This window comes from Platalea leucorodia (assembly GCF_965183815.1).
Source record: "Platalea leucorodia genome assembly, chromosome: 10".
Lineage (NCBI taxonomy): Eukaryota > Metazoa > Chordata > Aves > Pelecaniformes > Threskiornithidae > Platalea > Platalea leucorodia.
In genome coordinates this window covers 23,165,834-23,186,566 of record NC_138832.1, presented here as the reverse complement: position 1 = coordinate 23,186,566, position 20,733 = coordinate 23,165,834, and the positions used below count along the sequence as shown (strand labels likewise).

The following is a 20,733-nucleotide window of genomic DNA, read 5'->3' as shown; positions in this document are numbered from 1 at the left end:
AAAACAAGTGACTTTACAGAAGTTGCTCCTGTACCTAGAAGAAGCTTTGATGGGTTACCAGGAGGAATACAGCAGACCAGGCAGCTTCCTTGTAAAGCTTCCCAAAATACTTTGACCAAAGTGTCACTTAACTGCTAATGATCCTATTAACGTAAAGAATGGATTATAACCCTCCTCTCAGTGTTTTTGACCTTGATGAAGACAAACTTCACAGTGATTACGTCAAAACATGAACTTAAAGAACTTGTGAAACTCTGCCCAGGCTTCCCAGCTAAGGTATGACTGAATGAAGAAAATAAATAGCGAGGGTGAGAGAATTATCTTGAGCAGGAACAAAGTGAGAAGCAAAATGAAAATGTTCAGGGATTTCACAGACCCGAACAGCCGTGGATGACTGTCCTCAAAGGCCATTTAGTGCTTACCATCTCTGTGGGCTGATGGATGGTACCTGAAGGGCGAGGTGATGTTGTCTCCACAGCTTTAGATATGATACAAATATCATGAGACAAATTGCCCTCGCGGTGTATGAGACATGAGCAGAAATGAAAAGCACCCAAAATCCTGTACAAAATCCTCTGTGTGTGTGTCAGGAGGACGTTGCGAACGCGCAGGCAGGCCATACAATGCTGAAAAGTAAAGAGCTGTAGGAGAGAGCCTGAGACTACAACACGCTGAGTTCCTGGGGTGCAATGCTGAGGGCTTTGAAGTCCCTCAGCTTCCTCAGCTGGCAGGAAAGGGCCCACGAGCCCTCTGGAGAGTGGCATTCAAATGCAAGTGAGCATGGCATAACTACAGACCTCCACCACCTCCTGGTAGAGAGTCACCTATGCTACAGATAACTCCAAACAAAAGAGCAGATGTCACCGCGAGGCGAAGGAGTCCCGTATCGGTGTTCGCACGCCGTCACGGCGGAGGCTGGGAGAACTGCACGTTCCCCAGGCAATTGCTACGACACCGCTGAGTTAAAAGGGACCCTCCCTAAGCTCATCTCAAGCAACAATTAATCTCCTCCTAGACAGAACGAGAATTTAAACATGAAGGGCTTCACTGCCTGAAGGTAAACAATGTTCTTGTAGGCACTTGACCTTTGAGTTGCTTTTGTGTGCGGTATGCTTGATTTTTCTGCCTGGCTGTCCCCGCGGCTGGCCAGCAGGCCCCCTTCCCCTCCGCCGTCCCGCTGCCTCTGCTTCCTTCGCTTTGCTGTTTGCGCTCCCGCCTGAGCCGCGCTGGGTGAACAGCAACACCCCGGCCTGGCTGCAGCTTCCTGCTGCGCCCGCGGACCCGGAGAGCCAGCCTGAGACCGACGGGAGGGGGCCTTTCCCTCGCCTTGGAGCTGGTGCTGCAGCTGATAAGTCCCTAACATGCTACAGCTCTTGTCTTTCTTCACATATAATGAGCTTTGCAGCCCACGGTAGATTATTCTTTTTAATTATCCTACGGGAATTGATGGGTGTTTCTGTATGGGTAAGACTCATAGGGCATATTACCTTCCCAACTCAGGAGGAACAGATGTGCCAAGCTACAGGGAAATACCCTATTTTCATAAAGTGTTTCTTTGCTGAGAATTTTTTCCCTCGGAGTTCAGTGCCGGTAACTGCAGAGAGGACGACACCTGCATTTCCCAGGCCACAGCTCTCCAAATTGCAACAGCTGAGTGCAATTGATTTACACCATCTGGAATTAGAGATCTTCCTTGAGGCTAAGGTTATCATTTTTAAAGCAAAGCGACCCTGTCCCTTGTGTTTCAAGAAGTTCTGTCTCTGAGAGACTTTTTTACAAGGAGTTAACTGATTGCTGATTAACTTAGGGTGGTGAACATGTTTGTAAAGCTGGCGGTGACACTCCTGATGTTCCAGCAGATCATTTTTCCGTGCCACAGTCAGTCTGAACTACTTAGGAGTTTCATGAAGGATTCAGTTTTTTGTCTGCACAAACCATGACAAAGGTATCAGCTGGCAGTTGATTAGTTCCCTATTCAGTACTTATTCTTTGTCATTTTGTTAAGATCCAAAGCCGAGACGCTTTATATTTGCTTATCTGCTAAGTGGCCAGTCCAGCTGCCTGGAAAGTGCCTTTGCTCCGAGCGTCTCCTTCCCAGTGCAGTGGGGTGGGCTCGCTCCTGCTTCCGCGGGTTCTGGGAGCAGCTGGAGTCAAGCACCAGTGGGCTGCAGGACGCACGGACGTTTGCTCCGTTGCTCCGTGTGCTGGTACTCTTTAGCGCTTTGATGATATTATTTTTTCTTTTGCACAGAGTTTCCTAGTGGGGGAGAAAAAAAAGGCTCCCTGGGCTCACTGACATACCCAGGGTTATTTAGCGAGTGCTTGAGCTTCACCTGCAACTGCCTTTTCCTTTCAGTCCAGGGTCACTTTCCACTGATGGCCAACGCGTAGCCCTAACCTCATGTTGAAGCTCTCATGTCAGAACTGTAGTAGTTTAGCCCTGCAAGCAGCTGCCACATTAGCATCTTCACTGTAGGAGTTGCTCCACCAGCTCACACGGGTACCCCCCACCCCGTTAAAGAGCTCCAATATTGCAGATGGAAACAGGGAGGAAAGGCGGCCTTTGGCAGACGGAGAACTCTCTTTAGGCTAAGGCTATAAACTGGATAAAGCACTGAGATAACACAAATTACAGCCATATGCTTACTGCAGAGGGCTCTAGGAAACCTCACTTACTGTAGGAAAGAGAAGGACCCATAAAATATAAAACCTTTTTCTCTTTTTTTTCAAAACGGAGTGAGAATAACGCCCATGAGACCGGACAGCCACCAGAGATTAACAATCAGTTGCAGCTCAAGCCATCCTCTCCTTTCCCAACCCCGTCTTTATAACCCAGAAAGTGCCTTTTGCTGTTGTTCATTGCGCAGTGATTTTCACACGCTATCTAAATTTCAAATACTGATGGTAAAAGGGTAGATTTATATGTTTTGGCTTCCGACTCAGATTGTAGCTTATGATCTGGGACAGTGTAATTCTAGCTACTGGCTAGACATATGGCAATTCAGGTGCAGGCTGCTATTAAAAATCAATTAGGAATGAAATATAGCATATGTTATATATACTGTAAATTCATGCTTCCCGTTTAGGTGTTCTTCAGTAGTTTAGTACTGCTATGATGGGTATCTGTCCTACTGACAGCTGAAAAAAGCAGGTTATTTTTAGGTCTCTTGTGAATTTGAAAATTTGGTAGAGGTCAGTCTTGGAGGTAGGGAGAGACAACGGAGGAGAATGCGGCTAAATCATTATTTTTTTTTTCCCTGAACAGGAAATATTTTGGAGGAATTTTATTCTGTTTGACTAAGATATTTCAATCATTGCATAATTCAATATTTTCTGACATTTTAGGATTATTTAACTTTTGCTTAGCTGCCTTCTTTTGATTTATGTTACTTTTTAAACAAACAGTGCTATTCTGAAATTCCCTCTAAAAATACTGGCACAAATACTTTTAAATTCAGTGTTCCCATCTTTTCGGTCAAAACAACTAGGCAAAATTTGATCCAGATTTGTGACTAGTTTGGTATCAAGAAGCTCCTTCTTTCACAGCAAGCTTCCTCTTGGCCTTCGTCCCTGCCCTGTCCCCCCGCCACGGGGCACATTCCTTGTTCTCTCTTTCTCTCCACCGGACTAGAAATAGGTACGACTACACTGCCCTTGGCACTTCTTTGCACTCCCCAGTGTTTGCTGCGAATACACAAAAATCTACTTTTTCTGGTTTTTCCTACAACAAATAATCCAAGGACCTTCTTTTAATAATCCAGGGCCTTCTTTTAAGTAGAAAGACCTCTTGCCATTTGCACAAGCTTTAAAGTTGGCTATAAAAATATCATCCCATTTGGTACCTCCAAGTATGGTTTCAGTGGAGAGCAGGACTGCAGAGGTCTTAAGCAGCACCGATGCTCAGGGACAAACACTAAACACATTTTTGTAATGTGACTCAATAGAAGAATTTAGCAGACCTGTTTGGGAAAGTGCATAAGATGCTGGATTGAGTATAAATATTTCCTATTAGTTGTAGAGATTGGAACAAGCTAAGAAGTTGTGGTCTGGAGATCAGGTTTCTCAGCTCAAGGCTTGATTAGAATGAGTGCCTGCCTAACCAGAAAGTTCCGATGTGTATCTGAAACTTCCTCAATGTGGGGAGATTACAGGTCTAATTTTTAAATTCTAATTAACCTCTCTCACATAATGTTTCTTGCAATGCCCTTACTCCAAAGTACATGCTTCTTTATAGACCAATCCAGTCAGAATAAATCAATGGCATGGAATAAAAGCTGACATGAGGAGACGTTACTAGAAATGATAGACGTCATCCAGACTCCTGGTCTTTATCTTCCGTTTTACTGCCTTGTGTTCAGTGCTCCTGATCAGCTCTTGTCACAGCTCCCCAGACTGATCACACCTCTCTGGTACGTGCACAGTGACCCACCTGCCTTTTGGAAACCATCATCGTAACACGTGTGACCTTTCCGATAGACACAAGGAGCTCCAACCAACATTTGCTCTCATCGCGATGAAGCACGCGGTACATTTCATCCACTAAGAATCCTATTTCCAGTTCTCAGAGCTAGAATTAATCTATCAAAAATACAAAGGCGACAGTCCCACTCTCCTGTCTCAATCCCTGACTTTCACCCATCATGTTTTTGTGAGTGAAACTGGTTTGGGTTGTGGAGCGAAGGAACTCCAGCTCTGCACCGAGCTAATTCTTTGAAGATGAATTCCAAGTGACAGCACTTACGTATTTCCATGACATTCCTTAAGCAAAGACTGTTGTCATTAGCCAGGAAATGAACATTGATATCCCAAATGAATGACCTGTTCCCAGATGAGTTACCAGTCGTGGGGAAATAAAGACAAAGCGAGTGAGAGAAACCAACTCGGTTTTCCTTTGTCAGCGGAGCTGTGGAAGAGCTAATCTAAATCTCACAGCCCATGTTCAAACTGTTCTGCAGGTCACCACGAAGCACGGTTACACCACTTACATGTACAACACTGGCCACCCAGAAAAATTCAACAAAAATAAGCACTTCACCTACTGTTTAATTACAGATCCTCTAGCATGGAATACACAGCTCCCTGCCAGGGTCCCAAGGGTGAACATTTGCTTTAAATTAAAAAATGGGTCCCTACTCCAGGGATGGAGTACTGGGAAAGGGGAAATTCTGGAGGGTTTCACAATTTTAGACTCTTCGTTGAGAGGAGCCAAAATGGCCAACACCCAGGAAGGGATACTTGGAATTTTTAAAACGCCATGTACAAGTTTTTTTTCCTCACTAGCTAAAAAAGTTACAGAAATATTTTGCCATCTTTTCATGCAGATTTTAGAACATTCCCAGTTTTGCCAACAGATGAAGGAGGGAGAGCGGCCTGATCCAGTAATGCACAGATTAATGGGATGAACAGATAGCGTTACTCCAACACACTCCAGCTGGGGCTTTCTTCAGTCACAGCACAGTGCCACAACAGCCTCAGATGTAAAACGACAGCACACGTTTAGGTGAAAGGAGTGGGGCCAGCTGGCCTGGTATGTTAGTCAAGATGATCACCCTGTTCAGGCTCTTAAATGCAGCCGGTGGCTTTGATTTTTGTCTTTGAGAGGCGTCTGCTCGCGGATGAGGGGATACGCAGCCTTTGCTGGAGATACCCTCACACCGCGCTGCAGACTCAGACCGACGCATGGCAAAGAGAGGGGCCACAGGACAGGAGAGGCGTTGGCTACTGCTGCGCCATGGGTGCTTGCCCCGCAGGAACTGTCCAGCACAGCCCGCCTGAAGCGGCGGCTCCACCGCCAGCCTCCCGGCTCGGAGAGCGGCAGGGCTCCCCGAGGTCTAGAAGTAGCACTGTTGTCTTCCTTTGGTAGTTGTGTGGACTTTTTAATGTATTTGCACAGAGATGTGCCATTCTGGGCAATTTCTGGATGAGTGGTGGGGCTACATCCACCAAGCACTAAGTAATTGATTTTTTTTTTTCTCTCTGTTAAAAATCCCTTAATATTACATCAGGAATTAGAGAGGAAAGATGATATGAGGATACAAGGGTAGTTCAGGAAGGACATTAATGATCTTCATCAAGAAGGACCCTTTTCCTCATTGTACACCATCGGAGAACAGGTCGCCTACGCTACAGGTGTTTCCCCTTTCCAAAGCCATGAAGTGTTTGGCCGTTGTTGAAGGCCTCCTACCAGTCCATAGCAATGGATGTGTCAGCCCTAGCCGACGGCATTCGTTACCAATTTAACCAATTTAGGAGTAGTTAAGCATTCTTTTGAAAACTGATTTTAATTTCCTCATAGCACATCCTTTTTTAAAGTACCGTCAGAATACTTTAGAGCACATTTTTCCAACCTAGATTGTTCACAAGCCTTTCATGTCAGCTACTCCCCATGCTCTAGGTGAAGCCATGTCCAAAATATAATTAAGTGTGCGGAGGCAGGTCCCAAGCCAAGGATAGGCAGGTTGAGGTTATTGTACAGGGCACACATCCTTTCCTGACAACAGCGTGATCCAAAGCAAAAGTGTTGACTGCCTACACTGCGTGGCGTAGCGGGTATTGCATTAGCTGAATGGTATTTGAAACTTTACACCGTAAGAATATCAAGTCGAAGAATGCTTTTTAGAAAAATCTTGAAGGCTTTAGGATTTCACAAACTTTAATTTTCTGATGACCATCACTGTATTCATACAATGAAAAATCAGTGAATGAGACTCAGAAGCTGTATTAACTTAAACTACCTCAGATTTTTATTTATTTCTATTGTATATATATATCCAGTCTGATTTATTGTGGCAGATCTCTAGAAAATCCCACAGTTCCCCAAGAGCGTGACCAAGTCACTTCACTGTTAGGCTAAACAGATTATTCTTGCCTAGCTTTGGATATCGTGGGTCTACATTCCCTTTTTGCATGCTTTCTGCAGTATTCTAGAGATTCTTATTTACAGAAAGAAGCTTTTTTCTTTCAGCAGATTTACCTTAACTGCTGTAAACCTGTTGTAACCCTTAACTGCTGTGGAATTCAGGAGTGCTGCAATATAATATCACCTATGAAAGAAATTCAGAGCACTAGGGAAAGAACTAACTCCAGTGCCATGAAGACCTGTGGAGCTGAGTTATTAACTTCATTTTTATAGACGGAGAATGGATAAAAAAAAGGAGTTTTTACAAGGTTACACTGCAAACTGGTAAAATAGGGTTAGAAATGGGGTATTGCAGTTCTTGGTCATTGGCTATAATCCCTAGACGACACTGGCATTTGCAAACAAGCAAGATGTGACTGGATGTCTTGTCACACGCTACGGTGAGCCTGCTGCGGGCAGTTAGCCGCTCCGCTAGTGCCCTTCCGGGCATTGATCAGTAAAGGAGCAGTTTTGCAAATCAATGTTCTTTTCCCTACAGACTACAGAAATCCATTTGTGGAGATTCACCCGGAACATCCCGAAATAATCTACATTTTAGATGCTAAGAAAACGGTTGTTGTCCCTTGCCGAGTTACCTCGCCAGATATCAAACCTAAGCTCACCCAGGTAAGTGACTGTTTCAGAGAAACTCAATCAATTCAGAGGTCTGGGCTGCCAAACGAATGGGCAAAAATACAAAATAAAACGTATGAAGCTAGGTAAGTTTCAGGAAAAAAATAGCAAAGACACTGAAAATCCAGAAGCACAGTCCTGCTCTCACAGTGTATTACTCTTGAAGGGTGAACAGGGGTGTTTTGGGGATTAGGCTGAGTTTATCGCATATTTTTCTCATCTTGTGGCTTGATGTTCCTCCATAAATTGGCAAAGATAGGCGACAAGGCACTATTTTTCTTCAAAATTCTTCGTATAACACCTGGCTATTAGCTATCCTCATGAAAGCTTATCTCTTTTATACCTTGAACCTCCTCAGAACAGTTGCCCATTTTTGCTTGATTTCACAAATTTAAACCAAGTTTCAGCCTTGGGAACAAACGGCTACAGCATCCATCCCTTCGGCAGCAGTTATGGCTGAATGTCAAGGTTACAGAATGGTCTGTAGAGGCCAAGGCCATTTTGTATAATAAAAATGGAAATTCAAGGTCTGGGGCTTCCTCAGCCGATGGAGATCTAGTCGCTCATTTAAAGGGCTTTAGAATTGCTCTATAGAGAGGCCTATCACAGAGTGAGGAACAGAACATAGCTCTCCTGGCTCCAGTCCTGCCTTTTACCTAATAGGTTTTGTGCCTCTCCGTTCCCCTGCTCGGCTGCCTGCTTGAGCTGTCCTGCTGGGAGCAAGAGCTCGTCCTCCGCCTCGGCCCCTTTTCCGCGGCCGGTTCTGGAGGGGCTGAGGGATGAGGTTGCTCTGCTGGATATGGTGTGACCGTGGAGCACACGCAGATAGGCCGATGCCGTGCTGGTACAGGGGTCTGAGGACCTCTGCTCCTCTTAGCAGCTAAATGTCTTAGCTGTTAGATGTCTCCTTCTCCTGGGAGACAGCACATGAAATCACGGAGGCCTGAGATAGTGCTCGGGCTCCTGCTGAGACCAATGGCAATTTTCCAGTAGACGTGCAGAGGGACAGCACTAGCCTTATTGCTTTAGCAGATCTCTATTTTTAAATTTTGTCAGTGGGGATTAAAAGGGGGGGGGATAAGACTCCTCTGCAGTTATAGCTTATCACTTTAGCCTGGATAAATGTTATCGCCTTCCCCTCCTTGGCTATAAAAATGAAACATCCCCATCTTATGTTAGCCTACTTCAACCAAATTCATTGCTGGAGTACTGCTGCTGACTTCGGCACAGTCACATGAGCCTAAAAGTGGCCTCGGAACCTCGACTAAGCAGACCTCCACGTTTAGTCCCTTATTTATAGGCAGCCCTGCTCTCCCTGCTTGCAAGCTAAATTCTCTCACGGTAATTTCTTCAAACACAAACTGAAGTCCTTTACCTTGCTGCAAGCTGCTGCGGGAATGAAATCTCCCCTGAAATCTCCCTTTTGAATTGCAAAGAAAATTGTCCCCAAAAGATTTTTCCCCTTCGAGGGAGAGCAGCCGGACTGCAGGGCAGGGATGTAGATGTTGAGGAACCCTCCTGAGGCTGGGAGCCGTGAGCTACTCAAGGGGATGCGCTTTGGGAGGCGCGCGTTGGCTTCGGGCGCCGCCAGCCCCGGGCTCCATCTAAGGAAAGTCGCGGCTTGTTTTGCCCTGTCTGGGAATTCCATAGCGCCGTGCGGAGCCGAGGTGGCGGCTTCCCGTGCGAGGAGGAAGCGGGGCGGGAGAGGGGCGGAGGTGAGGATGGGGGAGGAGAGGTGAATAAGGCGATCAGACAAATTTAGAACATCCTCTTCTTCCAAATTTAATCTCCAATAGACAACGAACTTCAAAGGGAAGAAAGCCACTGTGATTTCCTTCAAACAGCATTGACGCGTTTTGTTTGATTGTTTAAATATATAATTTTGAATATTTTATGAAGACGTTTAATATGTGTGCAGTGTTGAAAAGGGCCTCCTGAGTCGGGTTATTTTTTCTTTCCCCTTCCCCTAGCCGTCAGGGAGCAGAGCTGCCAAACCATGAAGTTCAGCTTTATTCTTGTAGAAAATGTACTTTTTTCCACCGTAAATTAAGTTCCTTTTGTTACCATTATACTTTAAAATCATTGCACTCCCTGGCCTTTAAATATGTATGGGGAAAGGTACCTCTTGCTAATACTAAACAGATCCCAGCTAACTCTACATATCATCTTTGTTATTAATAAACCCATGCTAAGACACACAATTCAGACTTCTAGTTTTGCTTAACGTGATTTTAATTCTGGGTAAAAAAAAGCATTTTCAGTCTTGTCAGATCAGTTCAGCCACTGATCTGGTTCAGTGTGCATTTGCCACTTACAGCTTTGACCTTCATGGGTGTTAAAGCATGATTAAGCCTCAGGTCTCAGATCTCTTTCTGTAATTTTCCTGAATTTTCCTAACGGTTCGGAACAGAGACGCCACAGCTTGAGTACTTCGAAAGTATTTACATGAAATCCCTGTTTCTTAGTACTGTCAGAAGAGAACTGCTGTTCCAAAAGAAAGCAGCCGTCTTGCTGTGCCTCCTTCCCCCCAGCAGCCCCAGTCACTGCCCCGCAGCCATAATCCATAATCCTTTGGTCTGGGCTGAAACTGTAATAACAAGCAACCTAAACCAACGCCAACCGGACCAAATGTGTGTTCACACAACAGGTACAAGCATCAGCTCTCAAAGCCTGAAGCTGAAATTTCTTTGGAACAAGAGCACTGTTAAAACGAAATCCTATTTAAACTGCACTGCCATACAAGACTACTGCTTGCTTGGAGACAGAGAAATAAATAGCGTGCTGCATAAAAAACAAGAATAAGAGCAAAACTGTTACATCATTGGGGAAATCCCTACTTGCAGCTCTTCCCTCGGTTAGCTCCAAAAGCTAAAACAAGGTAGCTCTGAAAAGGAAAACTTTATCTTGCTTCATCTTTGAGAAGCCGGTATAGGACAAGAAGGAGGGAGAAGCACCGTGCAAATAAAGTTAGTTATCATGTGGCAACTGTAGGCACGCTGAGGTTTCCCCAAACCCTTCATTTTTCAACCAAAAGGGATCTCAACACTCCTGCAGCGCATCCTCAGTCCTAAAGGGCCTTCCTGTCCCCTGCGGGAAAAGCCAGACCTGTTACGGCCTGTGCGTCCATTCGCCCGCCCGCGAACAGGCTGCAAGGGTGAATTGCAGCGATCTGCTCTTTTACAGACTTCTTTTCTACATTACAAACCAGGATTTTCAAAATGATTGGAAAATAAATTGCATTTTCTCTAGCAAATAGAGGACTTCCCTGTGTGTTAATAATTATAATAAACTAATTATTCCCGCCAACGAAAGCTAACCTGCTTGACATTGGTGCTGTCCAAGGGTCTACAGAGGGTTCATTCTTATTAAATGAATTTCTGCTCTAGTTCATTTTCCACATTTGCCTTTCGTATCCTGACTTCTTCCTCATAAGCACAACTTACAGATACTGTTTCTTCAAGAATCTCAGGACATTACAAGTATTTACGAATTTAGGACAAAAAATGCCTATGTTACCAAGTCCCTTTATTTCTGCCAGCCTATGATTTACCATCTTAAGTCATCCCGGCTGCTTCCGTGCCCAGTGGAAATCAATAGGCTGCTTTGAAAGTGTCTCATTCCTTTTTGTGATATAGAGAGAATCTGATGACTTAGCCATAGCCCAGAGCTTAGAGATGACTGCCAGCAGGTGAGTTAGTGACATGAATAATTCTGATTTTTGGGGGTCTAACTTCACACATGTTTTTAAAGTACTGTGAGATCCCAGTAAAACATGTGGTAGGTACATGTAGCATTAGGAGAAGCAAACTTTGTTCTGAAACACTTCCAAAAATATTACCCTACAAAATTCATATAAGATAGGCATAATTATTTCCAGTAAAGAGATGAGGGAAATGGGACCTACAATGATATCTTGCCTGAGATCTGAGAGGACTGGGGCTACTGAATCAAAAGCCCCAGTTATGATGTCCAAGTTTTGGATTTCAAAGCCAGTCCTACCTTAGGGAGGGCTTCTCTATTTGCTTATGTTGACGTTGCTTAAGATATGTGTGGAATGAGACCACCAACCACTCTGAAAGGTCAAATATCTACCCTGCCTCTAAAGCAGAACAGCCTTGGCTGGTTGCCTCTACGGCCTGAGGGGAAAGAGAATGTCTCACAAGCCTCCTGTCTGTCTCTTCTCTTTCAGTATCCTTATTCTGTGGAGATGAACTTCAAGAGGATGGTGTGGGACCCGAGAAGAGGATTTGTCATCCCCTCTCATTCTTTCGTTTACTCTGGAGTACTCACATGCACTGCAAACGTCAGTGGGAGCGTGTTCACCTCCTATTACCTAGCGCAGAGACTGGGTGAGCGCCTACTGCGCACCGCGGGATGACCACAATGTTTCTGTTTCGTAGCTAAGCTCCTGGATATTATTTCTTGGTTAGCCTCAATTATATTTGATATACCTCATTGCTATGTATCTGTAGCAAGTCCAAGCTGGAACGCTAAAAGCAAACTCATTCTTCTCCTTTCGCCCTATTCAATAGAACTTGGATTTGATCCACTCCTGGTTTTGAAAAATTACCAAGTGTTGAGGTGGTACAAAATAGGAGTATTTTATTCAAACCCCACCAAGGCTTTGTTTGCTTGGATTGACCTATATTTACATTAAAACAACTGCTGGTTTAGGATAAACCAAACAGTAGCTTTCTTTTCGCTTCTGGTCATTAAACACATAAGATCATGGTATAAAAATCTCATTAAACTGCTAATTCAAATCTCTGCTTTTTTATAGTTTCCCTTGATGATTTACTATACCCTTTGCCTTGTATTTACAGTTGAGCTTCAGCTCAGAATTAAAATCTGAATTTGAAGCAACTAAGCATTACATTTTTGAGTGCTGGGATTTATAGGAAGCCAATTAGAATTTATTTTTCCTTTGTTTTCAATGTACGTTCTTTCTCTCCTCATACATTATGTTTTTGACAGAGGAGAGTTTATTGTGACTTCATTCCCATTAGCTCATGGCATCCTTCTATACAATTCGCACTCGGCTTTAAACAACAGGCTTGTAAATTTGTATGACAGCCAAATAAAAGTCCTGTAAATCCCTCTCTCTTTTTCTTCATTGTTGGAGTAATTATTTTTTTACTAGAATCATTTTTTACTAGAATCACTAAAAAAACCCCATTAAGTCACCCCTCTCTAGCCCAAAAGGACACAGGCAATATCTTACTCTCTAACGTGTTGCTGTGCAGCGGTCAGACGTGTGTTTGGCATGGGGCACCACAAACATGAGGCAGGCTTATTTCAGAGTTGATGAATTGAAGACATCAATCAATGTATAAGACCAAGATCTGGTGATCTCATTCAGAAAGGAAAGGTAGCTGGTCATCAGAGGGCAGGAGAAACATGTTTCATGTTTCACAGAACCGAATCCTCTCGCAGATATGCGAATGGTGAGGCACTCAAAAGGATGAGTCGCTTGTGAAAACTTTTTCTGAGGATGGCCGTGGAGCTGAGGAGTGAGGGCTGGAGCCAAACATGGCGAATGCAAGAAAAGTAATTCATCAGTCACTGTGTCCACGTGCGATCAGTTAGCTTGGTCAGCTGATGTTCAGGTATTTCTACGACTGACCTAACGTTTCCATTGTGTGGGCATTTCCAACGATTTCCATAGAAATGATGGAAGAAGGCGAGGTGTTTTGGAAACTGTGAAAGGAGCAGATGTTGGAGAGGCAATCGGAGCGCAGATTCCGTCTTAAATGTGACGGATGCAGAGAGTCCTGCATGGTTATACCTTTGCTGTTGTCATTTCAGAGAGCAGAGTACAGAACCTGACGCTGAAAGCAACTCCCAAAAAACTGCTGGTTGGAGAAACTCTCTATTTGGAATGCAGAGCAGAAACCTTCATCAACGGGCGCATCGAGCTCATATGGACGTGCCCTAACGGGAGGGTGAGTTGATGAGAATTCAGCATTCTGCTTTCATGCAGCCTCCCCCTACCCAAGAGAAAGAGCTGTTCACAGGGCTGAGTAAACCCTAACCACTACTTATTCTGAAATACCATTTGTAAGCCTACAATTGATTGTATTTTTAGTTTGGATGAATCTAAAACTTACCTGACCCTCTTGAACCTGCAAATTAAACTGCAAATCTCAGGCTAAATACACACTTGCAAGAAAAGGCAGGAGTGGGTGTTTCTTGTGCGGAAGAAGAGCTGCCTCCTTTCTTCTGGCCCATTTGCTGCTCCCAGCTCCCAGGGGCAAGTCTCAAAGGCAGCCGTGAAGGTTGCAAGCTGTCGGTCTGCTCACCCATCTTGGCGTTTATTAAGTAGGAAAAAGTGACACAAAAGCCAACTGTATCTGCTGAAATCTCCACCAAAGAACGAAATCTCAACACTGAGTGTAGGTTCTTGAGCTTTCTGTGGAATGCAATATAAAAATGCCAGATTTGAAGTAGAAACATATAAGAGACCGAGCATTTGCTTTGATGTACTAAAACCTTTTAGTTCTCCTAAGGAAAAACAGAGGGAAGAAGGGGTATTTTCCAAATCAGTTCATTTATCTGAGATACTACTCATGCTTCTATTTGATGCTCAGAATTAAAATGATTTCTTTTTTTTCTTTTTAGTTCAGCAAAATATACCTTTCAAAGAGGCATCTAAGCCTCTTGGAAAACTGTAAAATGTGATTCCTAAAAACTGATTATTTTTGACTTATTGTGTTTACTTAAAGAAAGAATGCCTGATTTTGTTTTGGTGAAGAAACTACAGAAAATACACAATTTATAGAAGTGCAAGCAATACGGTGTTGCTGAATTTTGCGTCTTGAACCCCATATGATGGAAGAGAGTTGTTTTTCTATGAACCCCCCTGAGATTTCTAACATTATAAATGTAAAATTTCTTGGCCAAATCTCTGGGATCAAAAATCCTATCAGAAACGATAACGCTTTCTAAAATTCTACAGGAATTTGCATTGACACTTGGCTGTCATAATACATTAAATTTCTGTCATAATAATGTATTTCTTTTAAAAAGTAGGAGTTTTTTAAGACAGAAGAATACTGCCTGTGACCAAAAAAAAGCCAAAACAAAAAAAAACACAAAAAACGAACGCACAGCTCTGACCCTACAGATGCCACCAGCGGTTTTGCACTGATCCCTGGGATTCGGTCCCTGAGAAGGGCTGCCCTGCGATGCATCCCGTATTTACCTGCCGGCCCAGGTCTCGGCAGAGAAGCGCCACGGTTCCACTCTGTTCCTTTCTCTTATCAGACTTGATAATGAAACCTCACGCAAGAGCTCTTCCTGCTGATTTGTCTTTTGTAGTATTTATTTCAGTGATGGGGAGATATGATAATTTTGATATGAATCACTGCTTTTCTTTACTGGCAGGCTTTGAAAGGATGAACAAAATAATCCAGTTTATGCTGCTTTTTGACCCCCTTTTTTCTGACTTCCAGCACCCTTATCCTAGAAGAACAATAGACCAGAGTGGCATGCTGAATAAAGTTGGCAGTAGCCTGACAATTGAAAATGTCACCATGCAAGACGGAGGCCTGTACGTATGCAAAACATTCAACGTAACGAGGCTGGAGGCCAATGTCACGGTTACAGTGTACGGTAAGTTCTGCAGCTAAGCCAGAATACCCAAGAACCAAGGTTGTGAAGGTTAAAGGATAACGCCACATTATTAAATCTGTTGATATACAAATGGCATTAGGAAGAATGCCAACTAGGTAAAACAACCATGAAACATCTATAATCTATGAGAGAGTCAGCACCCAGCACTACATTTTCAAAGAAACTTTAGAGAGCTCAAGACTGAGACATGTCTGAGGATATGGATTAACTGGGAGCTGAACTGTTTTGAAAAAGCTGGCACCAAGTGTGGTTGCTGATGCCCTGGAAAATCTGGCCTGCTGGCATTCACCTGGACAAGCGATACCTCGGGCATTTAACACACTGCTCCAGGGGCGACGCAGGTGCATATTCTCTGCTTTAAATATAAAGCCCTTCCTTTGGAGACAGACCTTCCTGGCTGTGGCTGAGCTTTGCAGGGGAACTGCGGTAACAGCTTGTCATTCCACTCGGTTGTCTGCAGCTGCTGCAGATCTGTATTGCAAAAAATCCAGGGTAGACACAACGCAATTCAAAGATGTGAGCACTGTACTGTGGCAGATCTGCCATTACTTGTCCTCCCGTTCGCTTCTCTTTCCAGACAAACCTTTCATGACGGTTTCACATAAGAAAGGGCCTTACTACGAGATTACATCGGGACACAAGTCACTGAAACTAGCTGCAAAGGTGGACGCCTTCCCTCGTCCAAGTGTCACCTGGTAAGTACCACCATCTTGAGCAAAATCAGGAATGCGCGACCTTCTTTTGGGCTCCTGTCTAGAATAGATTTTCACTGTTCCTTACCACACAGGTTAAAGACGAGAGCTGGGAGTGGTCATAGCTGAGGTCTCACAGTTGAGCTAAGGAGATGTGACTCCTTTCTGAGCTGACGTATGCTCTGTGAAGCTGGGCAAGCCATACCTCTTTCCCATGCTACTTTTCTCTCCTAGTTATGCAGAAAGGGTCCCTATAGGAAAAACGGGGGTTTGATTTACCCTGGACACAGAACTGTTTGGAAAATTCAAGTAGAAAGCTATTGGAGAAGGGCTGCCAGTTTACCACCGTTACTGGTGGTCAGTCTGCAAGGAGGCAGTGCATAATGGAAAGCTGCAGGACACATGCTCCATGTGAGAAATCGTTTCTCTTCATAACTTTGAAGTAATTTTCTCCGATCCTGTACCACCAGCAATGTCAGATCCTTGCAGACAAGGCAGTGAATCCTCCTGAGCAAACTAAAGCCTCTACCAGGACTGTAATGGATCAGCTTAATAGGAGGGGCAACACGGCAGCAGCTCCAGGAGACGGTCATTTCTTTCTTTACCCCTTCGGCCCTTGTCCTCTCTCTTGCTACTTTTTCTATGCTTCATTCTACAGGGGGTCTTTAACAACCCCATCCAACACCTTATACATCTTCAGCTGAAAGGCAGAGAAGGTGGCTTGGGTGAGTTAGCACCTGCCCGGAGCACTTCGCCTTGGCCAGCTGAGTGCCGCTCGGGCAGCCTGGCAGTCAGCAAAACGTCTTGGGCAGGGATGGGTTTGCTGCGGTTTTTTTAGCAGTGAAATAACATGAAGTTCTCTAATATTCAGTTAGACCAGTGAAATCAGTGCTGCCAGGAGATATTTTTAATTCTTGCTGTTATTTAGGAGCTAGAAATGTTTTTGTGAGTCAAAGTGGGGGTCATCTCCCTTTCCTCTGCCAAGGCTTTGCTCCCGGTGCTCAGCGTGGAGCTGCTGGGACCACCAGAGCTGCCCTCCCTGCACGTTCGAAGCTACAGCTGTTGATATTGGAGGTCTCTCAGTACAGTTGTTTTAACGACTGTAAAGGAGGCTTCCAGCATTCTCAGGCAGTAGGACACATGCCCCAGCTTCTCCTTCCACCGAGCCTAAAGCTCCGTGTGTGGCAAAGGCTGGCCTATTTCATATTCATAACCCAAATCTGCATATCAGATTAGCAGTGAAGAGAGTCTGCTCGTGCAGACTCTGCTGTCCTCCTCCTACCTAGTGAGGATTCAAGATTGTGGATTCCTCACTGACCTTCCTATTGACTGAGATTCTCCAGGTCACAGACTTTAGCTTTTTCAGGAACAGTAAAGGCTCATATGTACACGCTGAAAGACAATTCTGCCTAATTAATATCTTGCTTTAAAACTGATGACATAAATTTTGGCTAACCCATCATTTCCTGCATTCAGTATTGCACATCCAGCAGAATTTGGGAGCATCTAAATGTACATTTCTGATCAGAGTTGAGCATGTGAGAGGCACTGTTCGTTCAGATCCCTTAAAATACCTTTTTCCCGTGTTTTGGAGGAAGCCATCCCATAGCACTGCAGGTGCTACTCAGTTTTAGTGTGGAAGGATAAAAGGAATAGCTGTCCAATTCAAGCAGCGATTACAGACCTGTGTTTCCCTTGCTGTTTCTGAAGAATGACTCTTTACCCACCCTAATTTGGGTAACAGTTAGGTTTTCTGAGGGCTAACATGCATGCACACGCATGATGAGCCTTGATGGGACTTTCAAAACAGGTACAAAGACGGCAAACTGATCAAGGATAACCATACTTGCTACGAGCCGGACCCAATGAAGTACAGGCTGGGCATAAGAGATGTGAGACCAAAGCACGCTGGAAACTACACCATCGTCTTGAGCAATGCGAAATACGGCTTGTATAAGAACCTCACCATGCAGCTGGTAGTGACAGGTAAGGACTTGATGCTTCTAACGACTTCTACTGGGTTCCTTCTCATTTTTTGTGTGATCCTACTTCACCAGTCAGCAGGAATGGGTGACAGTTCCCCATGTTTAGCTGATATGAGCTGATACAGCACTGTGCATAGATTACCACCTTACTTAGGAACTACTGAAGATCTACCTCATTTCACCACATGTTAAATCGAAGCAACAGAATGGCGAGCTGGTATGAGGAGTTAGTCTGAAACTAAGTCATCTACAGCCGCTTTCCACTGAGGTCTGGCACCTCAGAAATAGCTGCAGCACCTTTGTGTCGGGACAGTGTCTCTGCAGAGGGAAGCAGAAATGGCTTGAAAGTGAACAAACCTAACAGGACCTAAATTTTAACAGGAGTTTGGGAGGATATGTAGTAGTGAGGGCTTAGAGCTACGGGCACAGTTTCCCAAGAGAAGTGATGGAAGTTTTATCCCTTGAGATTAAAAACCAGCTTGGGCAAAGCACTGGAGAACATCTGTTGGGACAGGAAAAGTCCCAATAGGGCTGGCGGAAGGAACTAGATACACTACCCTGTCTTTTATGTCTCTCCATCATCCTGCTACAGAAATACTTTCTAAGCCTGTATTTTATGTATTGTCAGTTATCTGCTGGGAGTGCTTGAGAGACAGGTTCATTTTCAGGGGAATCTGGAGAGAACTGGAGTAAACTGTGGCGTGCACTGAAGCAGGTTCGCTTGACATAGAGGGAAAACAGATATTGGAATCGCATTTGTTAATCTCCCTTGCTGGGATAATGGAAGACAGAGCCACATTGTCTCTTTGCACATCCACTGCCTCTTTTAATCCATTGAATTTGGCAACAGAGATTGAATCATGAGGCCAAGCAGGAGTTCAGCAAAAGTTAGCTCCGCTTCCCTTTGTATTTCCCGAGATTGACTCAGGCAGTGAGATAAAGTTATTGAGATAGCTTTGCTTTCTTTTCTGTGGTGAGTTCTTTCCTCCTTATCCTCTTTACCCCTAAAAATATTCTCACTTGTCCTGTTTTGTATACTTATGTACTGTTGCACCATGTAACTTCCAGCATTTGTGTTTTTCTCAGTCCACCTTTCACCTTTCAGAAAAGAATAATGCCTAACAAATGGAGAACTTGTCACTTAGGCACATTTGGCCTATTAAAAATGCTAAATAAGAGATGGTAGCTTAAACCACCTTAAACATTACGTAAACTAATGTGTGATTTAGGAGTGGAGAGAGCTAAGAACATGCTTACGGTCAGGTACTGCAGCTCAGCCGATGAGCAGGAATGTGTTAAGCTGCAGTCATTTGTTCACTTGAGATTGTTCATCCATACAATGGTTTTGCCGTCTTGTTAAGAGAACGGAAACGTTCAAAGGAAGAGAAAATTAAGAATGATAATAAACTATCTTGTCAAGGTAAATACTGGTGTTTGCATGCAAAAGAGAATGTTTACTTGAAGAGCAGCCATTCCCCAAATAGGCATATAAAAAACAAACAGACCTTGTTTCTATCAGCAAGATGCTATTTCAGGATTAAACCATCCCATGCTCTTAACTACAGTACAAGCCTTTCATCTTTATTGTATGTACAAGTACGTGGTATTCTGTCTCTCACAGACAGTGCATGCCTAGCATGGTGCTCATTGTTAGCCTTTCTGAGAGATCAGCCCACAAAGACTTCAATCAGGAATAACTATTTAATTGTAAAACCACCATTTCTCAAGAGTCTGCAAAGTCCAGCAGCTGCAGGAATGTTACCGACTGGAGAAGGTGCTGCGTGGTGAAGGATAAATGAGCAGCAAGTGTTTCTCTTCTGGTAAAAGAAAGTCATCCCAGAAATGAGAGCAAGCAAAGGAGAATATCTGCCAAGGAGTGCCGTGGTGTTTAAGCTAAAGGCTGCAAACGATGAGGATATCTGCCTTGGTTGTAGACAGGACTGACACAAAACACCTAGGAAATCTCTCTTGCCTTTGCCAGACTCTCCTCTGCAGCCCTAACCTGACCTGCTGCTGCATGTGAAACGCTCAGCCCAAGGAGAGGGTCATTTTCCTGAGATGCATATGGGTAGAGATCAAAAAAGACAAATTTTGCTCCTGGAGCTTCTCCAACAGCAGCAAACTGCCTTTTTTCTTGTGCTTACAGTCAGAGCAAAGGGACTGCTTTTTCAGATCTGGGCATCGTTTGCTTTACTTTCAAAAAAATTCTGAAGCTCCAAACCGAATGCAGATCTGAATTTTTCCCTTACCTGCTCAACAAATAACCTGACACTTTACCTCCAGTCATCACGACTGATATCATGGTATCGCACCCGAACAGATTAAATTGCTCGGAGTTTCAGCAGACACTTAGACACGCAGAAGGAGACCAAGACACACTTTCTAGCCGTTTTATGCAGGGATTACCTTGCCCACCACTGAAACACAAGCACCTCTGAGCTGGGAGGGGTGATGAATGTCTCTGCTTAGAACCATAGGCAGCTGCAATTACTAGAGCTGGAATTTGAACACAGGGATTAGCAGATTTGATGGAAAAATCCTCTTGGGCTTGCAAGTGAACACAGTGGTAGGAGCATCACTTTTGCATCATGTCTAAAAGGTGGAGCCTGCAGCACTTCAGCACAGATCAGCCTCGTGCTGAGTACATACCCACGTACCAGCTCCCTGTTACTGGGAAGTAACGTTTCTTTTTGAGTAACAGCATTGCTCCCCAAAAGCCAGGGCCAGCCTTTTAAATTTCAGAGCTGCATCTGTAAAAGTGAGCGAGTTCTGATCTATACTATTGAAGAGAAGATGGAAAATTATTTAAATAGACTTTTCAATGAGAAGATAAATGTCATTTGAATGTCATTTCTTTTGCTGCAAGGGGACACTGCATTGAAGAAACTATAAG

General features: G+C 44.1%; 1 protein-coding gene across 1 annotated transcript in view; it reads left to right on the top strand.

Moving 5' to 3' along the window:
• LOC309595826 (vascular endothelial growth factor receptor kdr-like) overlaps positions 1–20,733 on the top strand; it is a 141,624-nt gene that overhangs the window by 48,557 nt on the left and 72,334 nt on the right. Inside the window, exons 4-9 of the mRNA XM_082323206.1 lie at positions 7,398–7,525; positions 11,721–11,880; positions 13,337–13,473; positions 14,983–15,142; positions 15,741–15,858; positions 17,666–17,841. Coding sequence (XP_082179332.1) covers positions 7,398–7,525; positions 11,721–11,880; positions 13,337–13,473; positions 14,983–15,142; positions 15,741–15,858; positions 17,666–17,841 — 879 coding nt within the window. The remainder of the gene's footprint in view (positions 1–7,397; positions 7,526–11,720; positions 11,881–13,336; positions 13,474–14,982; positions 15,143–15,740; positions 15,859–17,665; positions 17,842–20,733) is intronic.